This window comes from Aquarana catesbeiana, linkage group LG01 (genome assembly GCF_042186555.1).
Source record: "Aquarana catesbeiana isolate 2022-GZ linkage group LG01, ASM4218655v1, whole genome shotgun sequence".
Taxonomy (NCBI): domain Eukaryota; kingdom Metazoa; phylum Chordata; class Amphibia; order Anura; family Ranidae; genus Aquarana; species Aquarana catesbeiana.
This window is the reverse complement of record NC_133324.1, coordinates 657,710,304-657,728,914: the sequence shown is the minus strand read 5'-3', so window position 1 is coordinate 657,728,914 and position 18,611 is coordinate 657,710,304. Positions and strand designations below refer to the sequence as shown.

The following is an 18,611-nucleotide window of genomic DNA, read 5'->3' as shown; positions in this document are numbered from 1 at the left end:
AAGGATTTTACAGGTAAGCTGTTTTTAAAAATCCTATTTTTGTTGCCAACGGTTTATACATTAATGGCTGTGTGTTTGCGTTATTTTGAGGGAGACAGCAAATTTACACTGTTATACAAGCTGTACACTCACTACTTTACATTGTAGCAAAGTGTCATTTCTTCAGTGTTGTCACATGAAAAGATATAATAAAATATTTACAAAAATGTGAGGGGTGTACTCACTTTTGTGAGATACTGTAAATTCCAGTATATGTACCATAGTTTATAGACGCTATAACTTTTGCACAAACCACCTTATATACACTGATTGGGATTGGGATTAAGACAGCTAGCTGAATACATTTTGGCCTAAATTTATGAAGAAATTTTTTTTTTTTTTTTAATTGGATATGTTTTATAACGAAGTAGAAAAAAAATCAGGGGTTTTTGTTCTAAAATTTTGTCTTTTTTCATTTATATCACAAAAAAATATGTATTTTTATTTTTGAATTGTAGCTGAAAACTGTAGGAAATCGACAAGATCAAACTGAAGTGGCTGCACAAACTGAGACTCTGAAAAACAATGAGTTGGACCAGCTTTTGAAGGACTTGAAAGACATGGAGTCTCAGCTTGCAAGTGTGCAAAGTCAAAAAGTTAACACTGAAGAGAAGTTTTTCACTCTTCAGAAACACATGGAGGAGATTACAAAAGAGAGAGATGAGCTGCAGGCCACTCTGCAGAGTCTGCTGTCTGAAAAAGACCAATTAAAAGAAGATCTGAGAGAGAACATAGAAATGGTAAGTGACTGATCTATTAAAGTACACAGAGAAAATTGAGTACTGTCCGTGATACTTTTTTTATTTGCACTAACATACAATTTTTCAGGACAAGCTTTTGGGGTATGTCCCCTTCTTCATGGTCCAAGCAGTACTGATTCACACATTTTTAAGCAGAATGTTAAAGAAGAAGAAAAAAAAAGAGAAAACCAAACAGTTTTAAAGAAGACAGTTTATGCACACCTGTGGGACATCATTTCTCACAACCGGACCACACTATAGAAGACCTCAATGTTTTAGTTCTTAAAGGGAATTTCAGAACTATCCAAGAAAGGAAAACGTTTGAACCAAGAATGTTACTTCTTTTTGACACGAAAAATAATGGCCTGAATTTAGATATCGGTTTCCATACACATTGTGCTTAAAAATTTGTGAATCAGTACTGCTTGGACCTTGAAGAAGGGGACATACCCCGAAAGCTTGTCCTGAAAAATTGTATGTTAGTGCAAATAAAAAAAGTATCACGGACAGTACTCAATTTTCTCTGTCACAATTGCACTAATACGGCTACAATCAAATCAAGTATTAAAGTACACTAAAGGCTCCTGTACGACACTCTCTAAACAAGTATCAAATCCAGTTACTATGTGATGCACAAGCCTCTAGCCATTCTTTTTTTTATCCAGAGAGGAATTTTTTACCACAATGTTAGATTGTATGAGCAGAGTTTTTGGCCTGATCAAAGCTATTAACAGCAGGGTTCGCAATCATGCCTCCTCAATCCCCCCTACTGAATCGGTCTTTGATTTCACCCTTGAGCCAGACATGTTACCTGAAGAGGAGGTGGCTTTTGAAGTTGATGGAATTCCTGAGGAATCTAATCAGGATGAGATCTTTTTAAAAGATTTCATCCAAACTGAAGGATACCATAGTTTCCCTTATTGACACTTTACCCTCCTCCTTATCATTGGTGCAGCCAGAGTCTAACTCCAAAGCATCCTGTACGGGGTTCTTTAAATTGTCTAAACCAGCCAAGGCTTTCCAAGTCCACTCACTGCTGAGTCTGTAGTGCATGGGGACTGGTCTCTCCCAGTGAAAATGTTTACTCATCCAAAATGCTTTGCTTAAAAGTATACTGTTAAGGAACGTTTCCTGCATAAATGGGTAGTTCTTGTGGTAGCTCCTGCCATTTCTTGCCTTATCAAGATCCTCAGAGTCCCTATGAAGGATAATCCTGTGTTCAGATACCCCATAGACAAGATGTTGGAGACCCACTTTAAAGTGTTACCTTACAAAAAAACAGATCCCGTTCCCTTAAAGCATGTTATACAGCACAGTGCTTGTGCTGTGTAATTTTCTCCCCTTCTATCACCTAAAAAACCTGTCTGATCCTGCCTGGCTATACTCTCCCCTCAATTAACCACAATTTATCATGGCTGCTGAGCCCTGATGGGGGTTGTTTTTAAATGTATTTATTTTTAGTAACACTGTCTGGATAATTTTTACAAGAAAGCCAATCGCCAGCTGAAAACTGCAGCCATGATGCTGGTAATAACCCTTAGCTGTCAGGATGTTCTTCTACACTTGTTTGACAGCATGTAGGTAATCACTTGTCACCTGCCAACAGTAGTTGTACTGCGAGCGGGCGGTTCCAGGCCGGACAACATACCTGTACGTCGCAGCCTTTCTTCCTGCTTGCCACACTATCAAAGTCCCACTATAAGTCACTAATCGCTGCCATTACCAGTACAGTGTCATAGTTGTGTAAATTCCAGTATATGTATACCATAGTTTGTAGATGCTTTCACACAAAGTAATATACACTGATTGGGATTAGGACAGCTAGCAGAATACATTTTGGTCTAAAATTATAAAAGCATCTTTTTTCTTTTTTTTTTTTTTTTTTTTTTTTGGATATGTTTTATAACCGAATAGAAAAAAAATTCTTCCGGTCTGTTTTTTGTTTTATCACAAAAGTATAAAAAAAAAGTGGTAATCAAATCCTGTCAAAAAAAAGTTTTATTTGTGTGAAAAAATAAATATTAAATTTGCATACAGTGTTGTATGTATACGCAATTGCCAGTTAAAGTAGCGCAGTGATGAATAGCAAAAAAATACTCTGATCATGAAGGGGGTAAAACCTTTCCAGAGATCAAGTGCTTAAAGCACTTTTCCGTGCAACCTGCGGTTACTCCTATGGCAGCCAGTTTTCTGGATTAAGCACATGGCCTGGAATCTTGGGTATATCCTTATGAATACATCTGTGAATAATTGGTTAGACATTTTACTTGCGTCCTTATGCTATTGCATGAATGACTTGGTTACCCTTTGTTAAAAAAATGATTTTTTTCTCCATCTACATGGCTTAAAATTAGCTGAGCACCCATGCAAGAAACATGTTGAGTGCTTGCCCTTTTAAAAGGCAAACCCCTGTTTGGTACATCAAGGAGATCCTAGGGGGTGTGAGTACTCTTCTCACCCAGAAAGAGGGCCTGTGGCTGTACCAGTAATGTTTGGCAATAGGAGGACAGGGAGGGGGGAGGAGAGTGTTAATTACCACTGTGTATATGCCCACACGTGTGACTTTATAGTTATTTGGGCTGCACAGATAAGAAAAAGGAGGACATTAAAGTGGTTCTAAAGGCTCCATGCATGAAGGTAAAAAAAACCTTTTATGTGCAGCAGACCCCCCTAATACCTGAGAACCATCTCGATCCAGCAATGTGCATAAGTGCCTCTGCTCGAAAAAGACAAGCCTATAATATCACTTTAAGAATGGAACTGAAATTGAAGCTGCTCCATAGAGCACACAAGCTGGTCCACACAATCTCAGCCTGCAATGGGAGGGACAGTTGAAAGCAGGATCAACCAGTTATATTTCACGCTGCACAAAACAAATGCTATAACTATAGTATAGAGGTTTTCGGAGTATGAACACTGTTGTATAGCACATAATGAGAGTTTTTCATAGTCTGGGTTTAATGACACTTTAAGGTATTTATCATTTCTTCTAGTCTATTGAAACTCAAGAAGATCTAAGGAGTACTCAAGAGGAACTTCAGCAACAGAGAGACAGGGTCAGTGAATTGACGAAAGAGGTTTACTCTTTAGAACAAAAGGTATGTTTTTACAATTGGGTTTACATTTACATGTTTTCACACACCGTAATTTTGTGTTTTCACGTTTCTTCTTTCTTCAAGTCCTCTTCAATAGAGACGGAACTGTATGAGACAGCAACTGTTTTGAAAGAAATTACTCATGAGAGAGATGATCTTGATCAGTGTAAGCAGAAGCTGACTTCAAAAGTGGAGCAGCTTTTACAACAATTAAAAGACAAAGAACTGGCTTTATATCAAGCAGAAAAGGACAAGTCCGAGGCCTCCCAAAAAATACTTGATCTCTCCTCTGTGCTAAGTAGCATGGCAGAGGAGAAGGACCTATTAAATTGCTCCAAAGAAGATGTAGAAAAACAGGTAATTTGCAGATGTCTGAAATACCATCCCCAGCTCTAAATGTATTTCATTAGGTGCCATCACATAGACATAAGCTGCCCAACCTGTGGTGCCATAGCAATGAAGCCAAGGGTCACCATACATTTTACAAACTGCCCATACATGCTTTTTACAATCCATTTTACATTTACAAAAACTATGTAATGAGGACCTACCTAAAGTATCCAGTCAGGCAGGCCCTTACAATACATAGTCGTTTGTACAATCTTCTTTAGATCTACCATCAGATTGTAATGCATGTTAAGCTTTAGTCTTAAGATAAATTACCTAAAATAGGTACTGTCTTTCACACTAGTTACTTTGTATAAACTTTTATAATGTAAAGATATTCTTGTGCTTGTTGCAGCAAATTTTTGTGTTGAAACAAGATTGAAAAAAATCTGTTCTGTCAAAAACATGTTTTGTTTACCTTTTGATAAGGGGCTGAGTACTAGGATAAGTTCAGCTTTAAGAACATGTTACACGTTCCATACGTTTTTGGGGTGGAACATGTAACATTGTTCCCACCCTTGCAGCTGCTCGGCAATCCGAGCTCTCACTGTGACAACAGTATGGGGAGAAGATCCCCATACATGTTGTCTCTTTTTGTAAAGACCGCAGCTGTCCGAGGTTCTGCCCACACGGCCATGTCATTCATTTACATTGTTCTGTGAATGAATGAACTACAACTGTCTGCTTGAAACTGCCTGCCTGTACAATCTACTGGCAAACAGCTTGCACTAGTGTGTGTGTGTGTGTGTGTATGTATATATGTGTGTATATATATATATATATATATATATATATATATATATATATATATATATATATATATATATATATATATATATATATATATATATATATATATATGGAGATTTATTCATTTTGTCAATTTTTATTATTTAGTTTTGTGTTACCTGTGAGGAAATATACTCCTTGGCTATTGTTTTTATATAATTTCATAGATTTATTTAGGTGAATATATAAATATCCCAGATGGAAAGGCCAATGGGAGTTGGTTTCCTTTTCTGAGCCTATGAAGATTTGACACAATGAATTTGTAGATGTTTGAATATTCAAAAATTTTGATTTGTGTCTTTTTAGTCTGTTGAAATGCAGAATTATCTTAGAAGAACTCAAGAAGAGCTTCAACAGCAAAAGCAGAACGTAGAGAGTTTGACAAGCGAGATTTCCCTGCTGGAAGAAAAGGTATGCAATACATAAGGCCATTAATTACATTTACAGAACTTTTCCAGTTTAGTTTTAAAGTAATGTATGATTTCTGTTTAGGTCTCCACTGTGTGGCAAAATGGCAAAAATGCAGCAAGTCTGCTATATCCAGTATGATGTACAGTAAATGAGGATAGCCAAAGTGCAGTAAAAGGTTTCTAACAAACAAAACGGACCTCACACTGATGACCTCTCAGTCTAGAGTTTAGGTTCACACTTGTGTGGGTACAGCAGGGTAGCCATTAAAATGGGTTGCTGTACCTGTGGGTGACATGAGGGGGAAAAACTTTTTTTTTTTAAATGCGGCCACAAGAATTTACATGGTGCTGTGACACCATTAAATTTTGTGCACCCAAAAACATGGCACATTTTCTGATGTGTGGGGAGTGCCATTAAGAATTAGAGGAAGTAAACTTCCTTTACTGACTTGTACGCATATGTAAGCCTATAATAAAGCTTACCTATAGGTAGTGTAAATATTTCCTAAACGTGCATTGTTTAGGAGATATTTACATTACATGCAGCCAGGGACTTCACTGGCGCATGCGCTCTGAAGGAGCCCTGTGCCGTGAACAGCGGCTCCTGCACACATGCGGGAGAGTGACATCATCGCGGCTCTGGCCAGTCACAGAGCCGGAGCCCGCGAACCTGGAAGCAAGATGGGAGCCGCCGCACAGTATGGCTTTACCTTGCAGGGGGAAAAAAAACCCCGTCCATCGGTGTACAACTGCTTTAAAGTCATTCTTGCATGTGCAGCGCATTTTGCCCAGGGGTTGGGAACGGTTTCCAACCCACACAGATGTGCACCTAGCCTTAAAATCCAATTTATGTTTATACTGACAGCACAAACTGCAGCCTCCCACCTGAAGCCACACCTCAGCCCATTTTGTTAGAGCCGAATACTAGCGTGAAGCATGAGCGGGGCTCCTGGGCTTCAGCACCAGACTGGTTACACGGGACTGAGAAGGCTATGGGCAGTTTAAGAGCAGTGAGGGAGATCTTCCACAAGGTTTCTAACACTGCTGCCCAGGCCTTAGGGAAAAGACAAAGGAAAACTATTGACTGGATTGGTTTAAATGCATGTTATTTTAATCTGTCTAATGTTTAACACCTATGAAATAATACACAATAAATCAAGTGAAGCAGTGCTCTCTCAATGTATACACATTGACTTGGTAGTGTGTGTACCTAAACACTATATATATTGCTAAAAGAATGAATAAAAATCATTCACCAAAAAATACAAAAGTAACATCTTAAGGATCCACCTTTTATTCTGAGCACTGGCACTTTATTCACTAATGTTTGATATCTTTGCTGATTAATATTTAATAAATATAATATCTTTTGATGATATTTTTATTTAATTCTTTTTATATAATTATAGTGTTTGGGTATATACTCCGAGCAGGTATAGAGGTTAGCGTGGTTATGTTATCTGTGCAGAAACTCACTTGTATTATATTGCATACACTTGTTTTTTCCTTCTTGTTTTCTAATAGTGTTCTTCACTACAAAAAGAATTGCAAGAACATATTACTCTTTTGAAAAGAGCTGTTGAGGAAAAGGAAGTACTTGACCAGGCAAAGCAAAAACTATCATGCGATATAGAACAGCTTTTGGAGTCTTTGAAGAGTAAGGACACCATGCTGGAATTAACAGAGGGCGAAAAAAGGATAGCTGCCCAGAAAGTAATTGAACTCACAGAGGAAGTAAGAAGTCTGTCATGCCAGATCGAGGAGCTTCAGCTATTTAAGGAAAATTTAGAAAAGGAGGTAATTTAACCATTTCTTTGAGTTGATCACGGACCTTTCATTCCTTGCTACATAAAATAATCTTCTACCCTTTATTGAGTAACGTTGGATATCAAACTGCAATAGAAAAATCATTTTAATATTTAATTTGACTTCCTTAGAGAGTGGCTACAAATGGTCTCACTTTATGTAAGAATGTAGCCATCTCACTTGCTCGTTCCCAAGACTGGCTAGACAATATGGACTATGGGATTTGTAGTGTTCACATGACCACAATATAACCTACACTGCTCGTTCCGAATAAACAGAAATGAGGGGGTAAAGGTGATGATCAGTAGCTTACCGAGGACGCTTACAAGGTGGCAGAAAAATACAGCAAGAAACTGTTTAGTGAAAAATAGATGACATAGCCATTAAAGTGGTTGTAAAGGCAGACTTTTTTTTTTTTTTTTAACTTGATGCATATGCATTAGGATAAAAAGCCTCCTGCGTCGCTCCTACCCAGACATAAAAGGCGTTGAGCTAGGAGACCATAATCCATAATCATAAACTCTGCCTGTTTGCAGATGATTTCTTCCTCTCCTCTCCGCTAATTTCCTCCCCTAATCTTCTCAAGACCTTAGACAGCTTTGCAGCAATTTCAGGCCTAGTGGTGAATCTGCAAAAGTCGAAAGCACTCGACATTTTTCTAACCCCATCAACCCTATCCCAACTCCAACAGGTCCTACCATTCTCCTGGTCACCCCATTATATTCCCTACCTTGGCATTAACTCGACCGCAGACCTTGTGGAATTATACTCATCCAACTACCCTGCGATGCTGACACACCTAACTAATCTTATGTCCTCTTGATCCACGTTGCCCTTGGCATGGCTGGGCTGCCCCACTGTCGTTAAAATGACCGTATTGCCGAAGATACTCTATCTATTCCGGGTCTTGCCTATCTCCGTCCCATCGCACTACTTACAGATCCTACAACGTTGTACACTCCGCTACATTTGGGGCAACACTAGACCCCGCATTGCTAAGAAATATGAAACTAACGAGTGCATTTGCAATGGAATAAGAAACAGTCTAAAAAGTCCTTTAAAGATTCCCAGAGTACTAGCAGATATCCGGTGATGAGAGTGAAGGGTTAAACATAAACGGTGACTTCTGTGACACCCTCCACCAGCATGCGGAATGGCCCCTCACCTCGTGTAATGGACCCCTGAATGAATCAGTAAGGTCTAAAACAGCATTCCCAAAGGGTTAAATGGTCAGCAGGCCCAATCGGCTATTGCGGTGGGATGACAGTACAAATATCTAGATTCCTCTTCAACTCTGAGATATGGGTACATGCAATAGAATAAATAATATCTAGTGCTCTCTGAATAAATCAAACTGATGTTAATTAAAAGCTGAATAAAAACTCATAGACTGAACTGTGCCCCAGTGCTAAGTATGGATGGCTTGAAGCCTCTGGAGATGAAGACAGAGACTTGGTGGACACCGAGTGGCACGGGTGCCAGTGGTGTGGAGCACCGTGCAAGCTTTAGTCCAAGAGCCGAGGTCAAGTCCAGTTTGGCAACGAAGTAAAAAAGGGATAATCAGATGAAGAATGGAACCGACCCCGGCTTGGATCTCGACCATTCTTCTTCTGATTATCCCTTTTTGTACAAGAAAGACTTTACAATCACTTTAAGTAATAGATGTCTGGATTTTTTTTGATTTTTTTGGGAAATAAGGATACTGTTTAGTATCTCCTAAAAGTGGTTGTAAACTCAGAAAAGAAGAAAAAACCTGCAAGACAAAGGCACAATGAGCTAGTATGCATCGCATACTAGCTCATTATGAAATACTTACCTTAGCTCTTGCAGCGGTCCCCGCACACCACTGTGACCGGTGACACGTCTCCCGGAGTTATTTCCGGGTTCAGGGGCTCCTGCGCTATGATTGGGCGAAGCTGCAATGGCGTCACTCCCGCGCATGCGTGCGGGAGCTGCCGGTCACAGCATGGCTCCTGAAGAAACGGCACCGGGCTGTTTCTTCAGTGCACATGTGGCGATGACGTCGGCACATGCGGATACGGTGAATATTTCCTAAACTGTGCAGGTTTAGGGGGGATATTCACGGTACCTACAGGTAAGCCTTATTATAGTGGTTACAACCACTTTAACCTATAATAAATAAAAAAATCATAAACCTTCTTTTTTACTCCTAATGCCTCAATCGCACAGCTGTAGGTAAAAAAAAAAGCATTTTCCTTGCATGTTCTCCTTGGATCTAGAGCAACTGCACTTGGAGTGCACAGACTATTTGCCTTTAGTAAATCAACCCCTATATGTTGATGCAATTGGTTATAGATTGGCTTGTGTATGGGCTACCATTACGGAAAATGTAAATTATTTAGACTAATTATTTACATATGTATGATGTTTTCACATTGAATTTATTTGAATTCTGTATATATGAGTTGGTGATATTTAATGATATTATTTTCTTTCATTCTGTCACTGCTGCACAGTTTTAATATTGAGTCTTTAAAGAAAGTTTAAAAATGAACTGCAGGTAAAAAAAAAACTTAAGGGGGGGCAGTCAGAAAAGCAAGTTGATAGTGACAGGCTGAATCATATGTCACTTTTTATTTGCCTTTAGTAGCATTTCAGGAAGTACAGCACCTACAAGTGTGTTTTTTCTCGAAAAGCATTACCCTATTTTAAGAAATATTGAAAAATCAGTGTAGAACACTGGTTACTAGGTCTTTCCTCCTAGCCAGGTGTGGTCCTTATAGGCTGACCTATGGAAACTTCAGGTTTACATCATTGTGATGTTTGTTTGTTTTTTTCTGGGGGGGGGGGCGAGTTGGAGTTTTTATTTTTTTTTAGATCTTGAGAACATTTTGTATAGTTTATGAAATATAATGGGCATGTTCCACTCTATTTACAGTTGATACTTGAATTTATCAGTATCCCTGAGATCCAGGCTAAACTATATGGAGTATTTTAACCTCGTGGTCCTTACATTTTGTAGTGTATATATAATTGCATGTGTTGGAGATGAGGTGATTGACAATCAAAGGCTAAATAACTCAGCAGTGAAGCAATCTTGTGTTTTTGTATTCCTATGTTGTACGTGGTGTTTAATAGCTTCACATAGACACACTAAAAGTTGTCTGAGCTGCTATCTACCTTTTACAGTCATTGAATATTTAAATGATGCCATTTTCTAAGCTGGCATCTGATTTATGTAAACTGGTATTTCATCAGTAAACCTGTATGGTGTCAGTAACAACTGTAATAAATGTTACCACACGATCTGATTGTAATCCATTCCTCTACACACATTTCTCTCTGTGTTTAGTGGATCTTAAGCTATTGTAAGCTTCTACTCTGCAAATGAAACAAGGTGTTACTATGTATGCGATAGTGTGATCACTTTTTATTGACTATGTAGGCTACTAAACTTAAGGAGGACTTCAAGCAACTGCAACTTCAGCATGCCGAGTTCAATGAACAAGAAACCCAAAAGTCTGCCAGATTAGAGGAACTGACATTGGAGGTTGAACAACTGAAGGAGAAGGTTACGTTTAAAAGTGCAGCAGCTCAGCAGTTAGAGACAGATAAGGCCGATCTTCAAAGACAAGTTCAGCAGTATGAGCTGGAAGTGGCATCTCTCCACCAGGAACAGGAGCAGTTCCAGCAACTGCTGCAGAGGGTCCGAGGTGAAAAGGAAAACATTTATACAAATCTACAAGATCAGGAGAAAGCTGTAAGTTTGCAACTTGTTAATGCCTAAAGCCACTGTACTGTGTGCAAGCTTACAACTATTTCTGTCCTTTAATGCTTTTGTTGGCAGTTTTTTTTTTCCAGGCACTGAGATCGCCATACAAATTATTTTTGTAGTAGTTCTTCAATACTTGTGGGATTAATGTATTCTGATCACTTTTACCAGTGATATTGAGATAAACATTGATTTCACAGTAATGCTTGATTAATTCTTAGTAGCATAAAGTGAATTTTGTAGGTACCATTCAGTTCAAAAAATAACTTGTGATCGTTTGATCATATGACAGGTGCTCAAAACCCATCTAATTTTCTGTTCTTTTTCATTTCTAGAATGAACAGTTAAGGGAATCGCTGACAACCCATCAGACAGAACTTGAGTCTGTCAAAAAGCAGAGAGATGAAAGTAGAGACCATGTTACTGAAAAAGTAAATGAAATAAATGCGATGTTACAACAGTTGTCCTCTCTGCAGCAGCAACTTCAACAACTGCACCAGGTATATGCTTTCACAATATTCATAATTTAAAGCTGAATTCTCCTTTAGGGCTGAAGCTTTTAATTGTACAGCACAAGGCACAGGACTTCATATTCATGGCTGCTTATGCTGCCACCTTCAAGTGAATAGACACTGTCCAAAAAAAAAAAAGGCAGAATCCCTGCCTCAGGCATAACCATTCCTAGCTCAGCTAAGCCTCAGTTTTTAGTTAGTTTTAGGTGATGTGCCAACAGTGGTCTTTCTGAAGATTTTCCTCGTAAGGGCATGTCCAGATTCCTGGTACGTTACTGGCCTGTAATGTCTGCCGGTCGGTGATGAATCCTGGGGCAGCTAATTACACGGTAATGTGCATCCGGTAACTTCACTGGCAGGATGCTGTGCAGGTCAAGGGCAGTGATCCCCCAGAGAGAAGTAGAGTTCCTGAAGGCCCTAGGGGTGCATCCACTGTGATGGGTGAAGGCTGGCCCTGCAGCTATGTTTCTTATTTAATATAGACCAATGTGGTAGTTCCCCTTGCAGTACCTTCTGGGTTTGTTCTGGGGCGTTTTGAGCTGTTTTTTTCCCCATGGGGCAAAATATAGTGGTTGTAGAGTGCAGAAAGGTTGGCCCTGCATGCCCAATTTTACTGGTCCTAAGCATAGCACATGCTCATTTTGCACTCTTGAGCCTACACAGCATGAGAAAATCTGATTACATCACACTGAAACCTGAAACTTAGCCCACTTTGTGCCACTCTGCCTCCAGTCTGCGGTCACATCCTCCTCGGTGCCAAGTACAGCAAGTATTGGGACACTTGTCTACTGGGGCAACTGGACACATGGGTGTTCTGACTTTGGTTGAGTGGCACAGTTCTCCACTTCCTTTGTGTCAAGGGAACAGCCATATTTGGACTGCATGAATAACTCTCGGGGTTCTCACTGACTTAGAATGTATGAGACGCAAATGTGGGTACCCTCCTTTTTTGCTCCTCCCCTTCTGAGGGGAGGATGATGCATCTGAGGAAATTCCTGAGAAAGAGGTGGAAGCAGTTAAGAATATGGAATTTGATAAAGGAGTCTTCAAAGGAGTTGTTTCGGGGTCCAGGGCTGTCTCAGACACTTCTGGTTCATGTAGTACACAATAACCTTAGAATACTGCTACTGGAATGCTCTTCCCCCACCCCAAAGTCACGAGTTTTGGCTCCTGGTGCCAGTCAAAAATTCCCAATTCCTTTTCTGTGCACCCACACTTCCAAGAAGTTATGTACACTGATTGCTCACCAGTTTGCCATGAAAGAGGAATTCTACAAGAAGTTGGGTTCTCTGACTATTGACCCAGCTACATTATTTACCACTTCAAGTGTTACTAAACCTAAAAATGATTTTTACCTTAATGCAAACAATGCATTAAGGTAAAAAACATTTTTAGGTTTGGTAACACTTTTTTGGTAACACAGTCTGATTTTCTATTCTGCCTAAGGGTGCTTTTAAGAGTCAGGCTGCTTCTCAATCCACTATTTCTAGGTGGGATCATTTCTCAAAACTTTGTTTTGCCTTCTTGCTGCATTGCCCACCCCCTCACATTCAGTGCTTATGGGACATTCCCCATGTAAGATTAGGAGATTTTTGGTTTACCTGTTAAATACCTTTGCAAAGATTGTTACCCTATTGTCTCTCTGTAGCCTCATTGCTTACTACAAAACTGACGCTTAGTTGAGCTGGGGGAGTTGTGTAGTCCAAGTCTCCCGCTTTTTTTTTTTTTTTTTTGGACCAGTGTCCATTCACCTGAAAGTGGTAGAATAAGCTAACTAGTCATCAATATGATGTCCTGCTATGCACTCCAAGAATATGTTTTCATCAGAAACCCAATTTTTTTTATTTTTTGCACATCACGAAACACAGAGCAGCTTTAAAAATCCTTACTATCAAGGTTATACGCCACCTACAGGTGACTGGAAACTGACAAGATAAAGGCTTGAGGGGTTCTGTACGTATGCTTTACGTGTCTTTATTATTGGCAGTTGCCTGTTGTGCCCCTTTCTGCTGCGGCACCACGTTCTATGTGCTCTCCCAGGTTGCTACATAATTGTAGTGGTGCTTTTGTTGTTTTTTTGACACAATTAACAGTCATTTTGCGCCGGTGACTCACACATATCTATTTGAGTGTCTAGTTTTCATCTGAATCAAGATGTTTCCTTACCTTCCTTTTTCCCAGAACCTCGTTCTGTAGAAGAAAAATTTATTACATTCTCTTAATGTAGTGAGAGATATTAAAGCCTTTCTGAAAGAGACTGCTCAGCTATGGAAAACTTATGTTTTGTTTGTGTTGCCAGAAAGCCCTAGAAAGGGTCAGGCAGCATCGAAATCTACTGTTGCTAGTGGATTCGTCAGGTGATTAGTCAGGCGTATGGCCTGATCAGAAAGGTTCTTCCCTTTCAGATTAAAGCGCACTCTCCCCGGCAGTCAGGCTTGGTGATGCACTGCCCATGAAGCACTCTGTGGCTCAGGTTTGCAAGGCCGCTACTTGGTCATCAGTACATACATTCACAAGATGCTATCAAATGGGTGTAAAATGGCAGGAGGACACTGCCTTCGGGTGCAGTGTGCTGCAGGCAGCAGTATAGGGTCCTCACACCTGGCGGCGGCTATTTGCTTTGTGTCTCCCTCCCCTCAGGTGGCATTGCTTTGGGACATCCCATATAATTATTACTATGGTGCTCTGTGTCCCGTGATGTACGATAAAGAGAATAGGATTTTTATAACAGCTTACCTGTAAAATCCTTTTCTTGGAGTACATCACGGGACACAGAGGTCCCTCCCCTCTTATTGGGATATGTGTATATATTGCTTTGCTACAAAAACTGAGATACTCCTGGTATGGGAGGGGTTATATAGGGAGGGGCACTTCCTGTTTCCTTTTTGGTTATACCAGTGTCCTTTCACCTAAAGGTGGCTTATAATCCATATAGTTATTACTATAGTGCTCTGTGTCCCGTGATGTACTCAAGAAAAGGATTTTACAGGTAAGCTGCAATAAAAATCCTATTATTGCTATGCAATTGCTGATTGCGCATGCACGGCCAGCAGTCTGTGATGTGATTGGATCCGTTTGGTTGCCGGGCAACCTCGGATCCCCACACTCACGCTGATCGAGAGCTACTGACAGATGTGCCTGTGACACATGGGTATTTTGTCCGCCATATGCCTTGCAAGAGGAATCTTGCCAGACTGAGCATTAAGGTCAGTAATCGTATCATGATGCAATCCAGTAATTCTTGCTCTATATTTCTGCTGATGTTTACTTGCTTTTTGGCGGGACCTATGACATCATACCTGTCATGGGGTGGGTGGTTCTCTGCTTCTTTCTGTTTTGATTGGTTGATGGTTCTTTTTAAATACTGTACACTGTTACTGCACACTAATCACATGTCTGATGAATGGGCCCTGCATGGCTCCGAAACGTTGCACCACTCTGTGATCATGCATTAAAAAATACAGTTTGGATGCTATTTTGTTGATTCATGGTGTGCTGGCAAATATCTGCAGTGTGGCCCTTGTGACTCTGACTTCTCCATCTTTTGAGTGCCTCTGCTACATCTAGGTCACCTTTCTCTTGTACAGTTGTTCTCATGGCGCCCCAACAGGTCATGTTTTCAGGATTTCCCTCAGATAAAACAACTGTGGTAATTACTAAGGCAGTGAAACTGATCAAATCACCTGTGCAAAATAATAAAAAGCCTGAAAACTTGACCTGTCGGGGCTAGGGTTGCCACATCATCCCTTTAATCCAGGACATGTATCGCACAGGTTCTGAGGCTGATTTAATGCAGATGAGGCACCAAGAGAGTTTAATTACCACCTTAATCAGCCACAGAAACTGTGTAATGTGTGTCCTGGATTAAAGAAATGATGTGGCAACCCTAGTTGGGGAGCCTTAAGGACTGGATTTGAGAAATACTGCTAGAGTATCTAGTGTCAATTGTGACTGCCTAGCTGGTGTGCAACATGGTTTCCCTGGTTACTGTAATTTTTGAACAGATTGCATAGCTACACAATCGTTTATAAGAGCAGGGTTTGGTCCCTTGCTAGTTAATCGTGGCTTCTTACAGGCATGATTTGTACTAATGCATTGCTGTGACTTTATTTCAGGAGCTAAAGGATGAAAGGATGAAAAATAATGACCTTAATGAAAAGGTTGATGACCTAGAGAAAGAAATTAGAGTACTTCATTTATTGCAGAACGAGCCTGTGCAAGAAGAAGAAGATGAACTTGCAGAACGCACTGAAAGTCTACAGCAAAAAAATCAAGAGTTTAAGGTAACACCCTTTAGGGAAGAAACCTTTTTTTTTCATTGTCATCTGTGAGGCATTCCATTCACCAAAGAATCTTGTGAAACAAAACCTGTGTCTTGTTGCAGGACCTTATGGTGACCATTTCCAGTGTGTATGCTAATCAACACCATTTACTAAGCAACCTTTCAATGGAGCTTCAAGATGAAGTTGAAGCACAGAAGCAATCAATGGGTGCTATAAAGGAGTCAATGTCTTCAACACATTTGAAATCATTTGAATCCCTACAAACTGAATACTTCAAACTGAATTCTCAGATGCAGACTCTGCTCAACAAGTTTAAGGTAAGTTGAGCATTCTGCTGTCAGAACATAATCCGTACTACTTAACTGTGGCTGCCAAAATTCTGGAGTTACTTTACCAGCATGTGCTGACTGTCTACAACTTGCTGGAAGCAAATTATATTTTCCTCATGGGAGTTCTTCTGTTTTAACCATTCATACAGTGGGGACGGAAAGTATTCAGACCCCCTTAAATTTTTCACTCTTTGTTATATTGCAGCCATTTGTTAAAATCCTTTAAGTTCATTTTTTTCCTCATTAATGTACACAACACAGCACCCCATATTGACAGAAAAACACAGAATTGTTGACATTTTTGCAGATTTATTAAAAAGAAAAAACTGAAATATCACATGGTCCTTAGTATTCAGACCCTTTGCTCAGTATTTTTTTTTTTTAATCAGATCTTTTTTTTTTATTAAAGATAAATAAAATTCCATTGAATACAGTAAGTCAAGTGGTTACAATTTAGCACATAAGTCGAATTCAATGTCATAGTACATGAGAACAACCAATATTAATGTTACATGGCCAAATACATCATCACATTCCACATAAGGCACTTATCAATCTTTATCTCTGAATTGGGTACATTTGTGCGATGCATTTGTTATACTTATGACTTTCGCAGGTCATTATTTGTTCTATATAACTTCTATTGGTCATTTTCCAGTGAACTTTTTGTTTTGTTCCCTTTCCTTAGTTTACGTTCCGCTGGACCCAACGGGGTCAACAATACCTATTATTAGACTAGGCAAACTATGTACATATTGGCCTCTGCGTTACCCATCTGCCACCTCCCATTTGTTTCAGTTAAAGACATCACATATACGGTATAAGGTTTTTCATCTCTAGATCAATAACATTATATCCTGTTCTATATTATTATCTATGTTGGTGTTCCTACTGTATGGACTCTGCCACCCAAAATTCTATTATGGACCAAGCTCAATGGGGCCAGTCCAGGTGTGTCTAGCCAAGGATCCCATATATTTTCAAATTTGTTTGGACAGCCTCTATGTTTATATGTGAGTTGTTCTCTAATTAGAGCATCATTTACTGCCGCAATCCACTCCGTTACTGTAGGGCTCATTGTGGATAGCCACTTTCTGGCAATAAGCTTCCTAGCTAAGAATAGTGTCCTCAAAATGGCGATGTACGTATGAGGAGTGTACTGTTCTTCATCCAACCATCCCAGTAAACAAAGTTTAAGGTCATTTATAAGTTTGATATTCCATATACTGTTGATAGTGTTTATCACTGAGGCCCAGTACCTCTGCAACTTCGGACATTTCCACAACATATGAATAAGTGTACCATTGTCGATAAGACAGTGAGGACATAGTGGATCATCTCTCCTGTGCCATTTATGTAATTTTTCAGGTGTGCGATATGTACGGTGAATAATAAATAATTGAGTGAGCTTTTGAGAGGGGCACAGGGACACCTTAAGTACATTCTCTAGAATGTTACTCCATTCCTCGTCTGAGATTTCCCCTATGTCCTCTCTCCAGCCCCCTCTACAGCCCAAAGTCATTGCCCTAGATACATGGTCAATAAGGGAACCATATATAGCGGAGATTTGTCCCTTCCGGGATGATGACGTAGCTAGTTGTGTGAGCACCCCAGTTTTAAACAGTTCCAATTTGGAAGTTTTGCTTTGTGCTGTTATGGCATGTCTAAGTTGTAAATACTGATAAAATGAGGTGTTTGGCAAATTAAATTCTGAGCGTATTGATTGGAAATCTCGTAAGACCCCCCCATAATACAATTGTGGAATGTATTGAACTCCCTTTTTCCCCCAGTTAGAGAAATTCTCCAACTTACTGAGTTCCGGGTAATTACGATTATTCCATATTCGTGACCAGTTTGTGTATCTGTCATATTGGAGATGTTGTTTTGTTTTGTTCCAAATTTTGTCAATTAGTATTAGCGTGGGGAACTGTATCAGTGCTCCTAACTCGCCTGCTTCTATGCATTCCACAAGACCATCACAAGATAGTTGTGTACTCACAATGTTCCGAATAGGATCAGAAGACTCAGGGTGGAGCCAGCCTGTTAAATGTTGCAATTGAGCCGCTATAAAATAATAAAATGGATTTGGGACCGCCAATCCACCCGAGTCCTTCATCTCCTGTAATGTTTCTAGTTTAATTCTTGGGACTTGTCCCCTCCAAATCAGTGTTCGGAATAGAGTATTACATCTGCGGAACACATGGATAGGGATCCAGATAGGGGCGTTGTGCAGTGCATACAGCAGTTGTGGGCTCCAGATCATCTTGATCAGATTGCACCTACCAACCACAGAAAGGGGTAGCCGGGTCCAGCTGACAAGCTTTTCTTTAAATTTTTTAAGGAGTGGGTCTATATTTAGTTTTATATATTGATTCAAATTAGGGTGTATGATTATGCCTAAATATTTAAATTTATCCACCACTTTAATTTGTTCGGCTATTTGAGGAAGGGATCCTACTAATGGGTCTAGGGGCAGTATTGTCGATTT

General features: G+C 39.8%; 1 protein-coding gene across 3 annotated transcripts in view; it reads left to right on the top strand.

Moving 5' to 3' along the window:
- The window catches only part of CENPE (centromere protein E), a 183,013-nt gene that overhangs the window by 124,439 nt on the left and 39,963 nt on the right, over positions 1-18,611 (top strand). For all 3 annotated transcript variants that reach the window (XM_073601785.1, XM_073601777.1, XM_073601770.1), the window contains 9 exons: positions 498-779; positions 3,773-3,877; positions 3,959-4,231; positions 5,357-5,461; positions 6,985-7,257; positions 10,673-10,987; positions 11,335-11,499; positions 15,627-15,794; positions 15,896-16,111. In XM_073601785.1, coding sequence (XP_073457886.1) covers positions 498-779; positions 3,773-3,877; positions 3,959-4,231; positions 5,357-5,461; positions 6,985-7,257; positions 10,673-10,987; positions 11,335-11,499; positions 15,627-15,794; positions 15,896-16,111 — 1,902 coding nt within the window. The remainder of the gene's footprint in view (positions 1-497; positions 780-3,772; positions 3,878-3,958; positions 4,232-5,356; positions 5,462-6,984; positions 7,258-10,672; positions 10,988-11,334; positions 11,500-15,626; positions 15,795-15,895; positions 16,112-18,611) is intronic.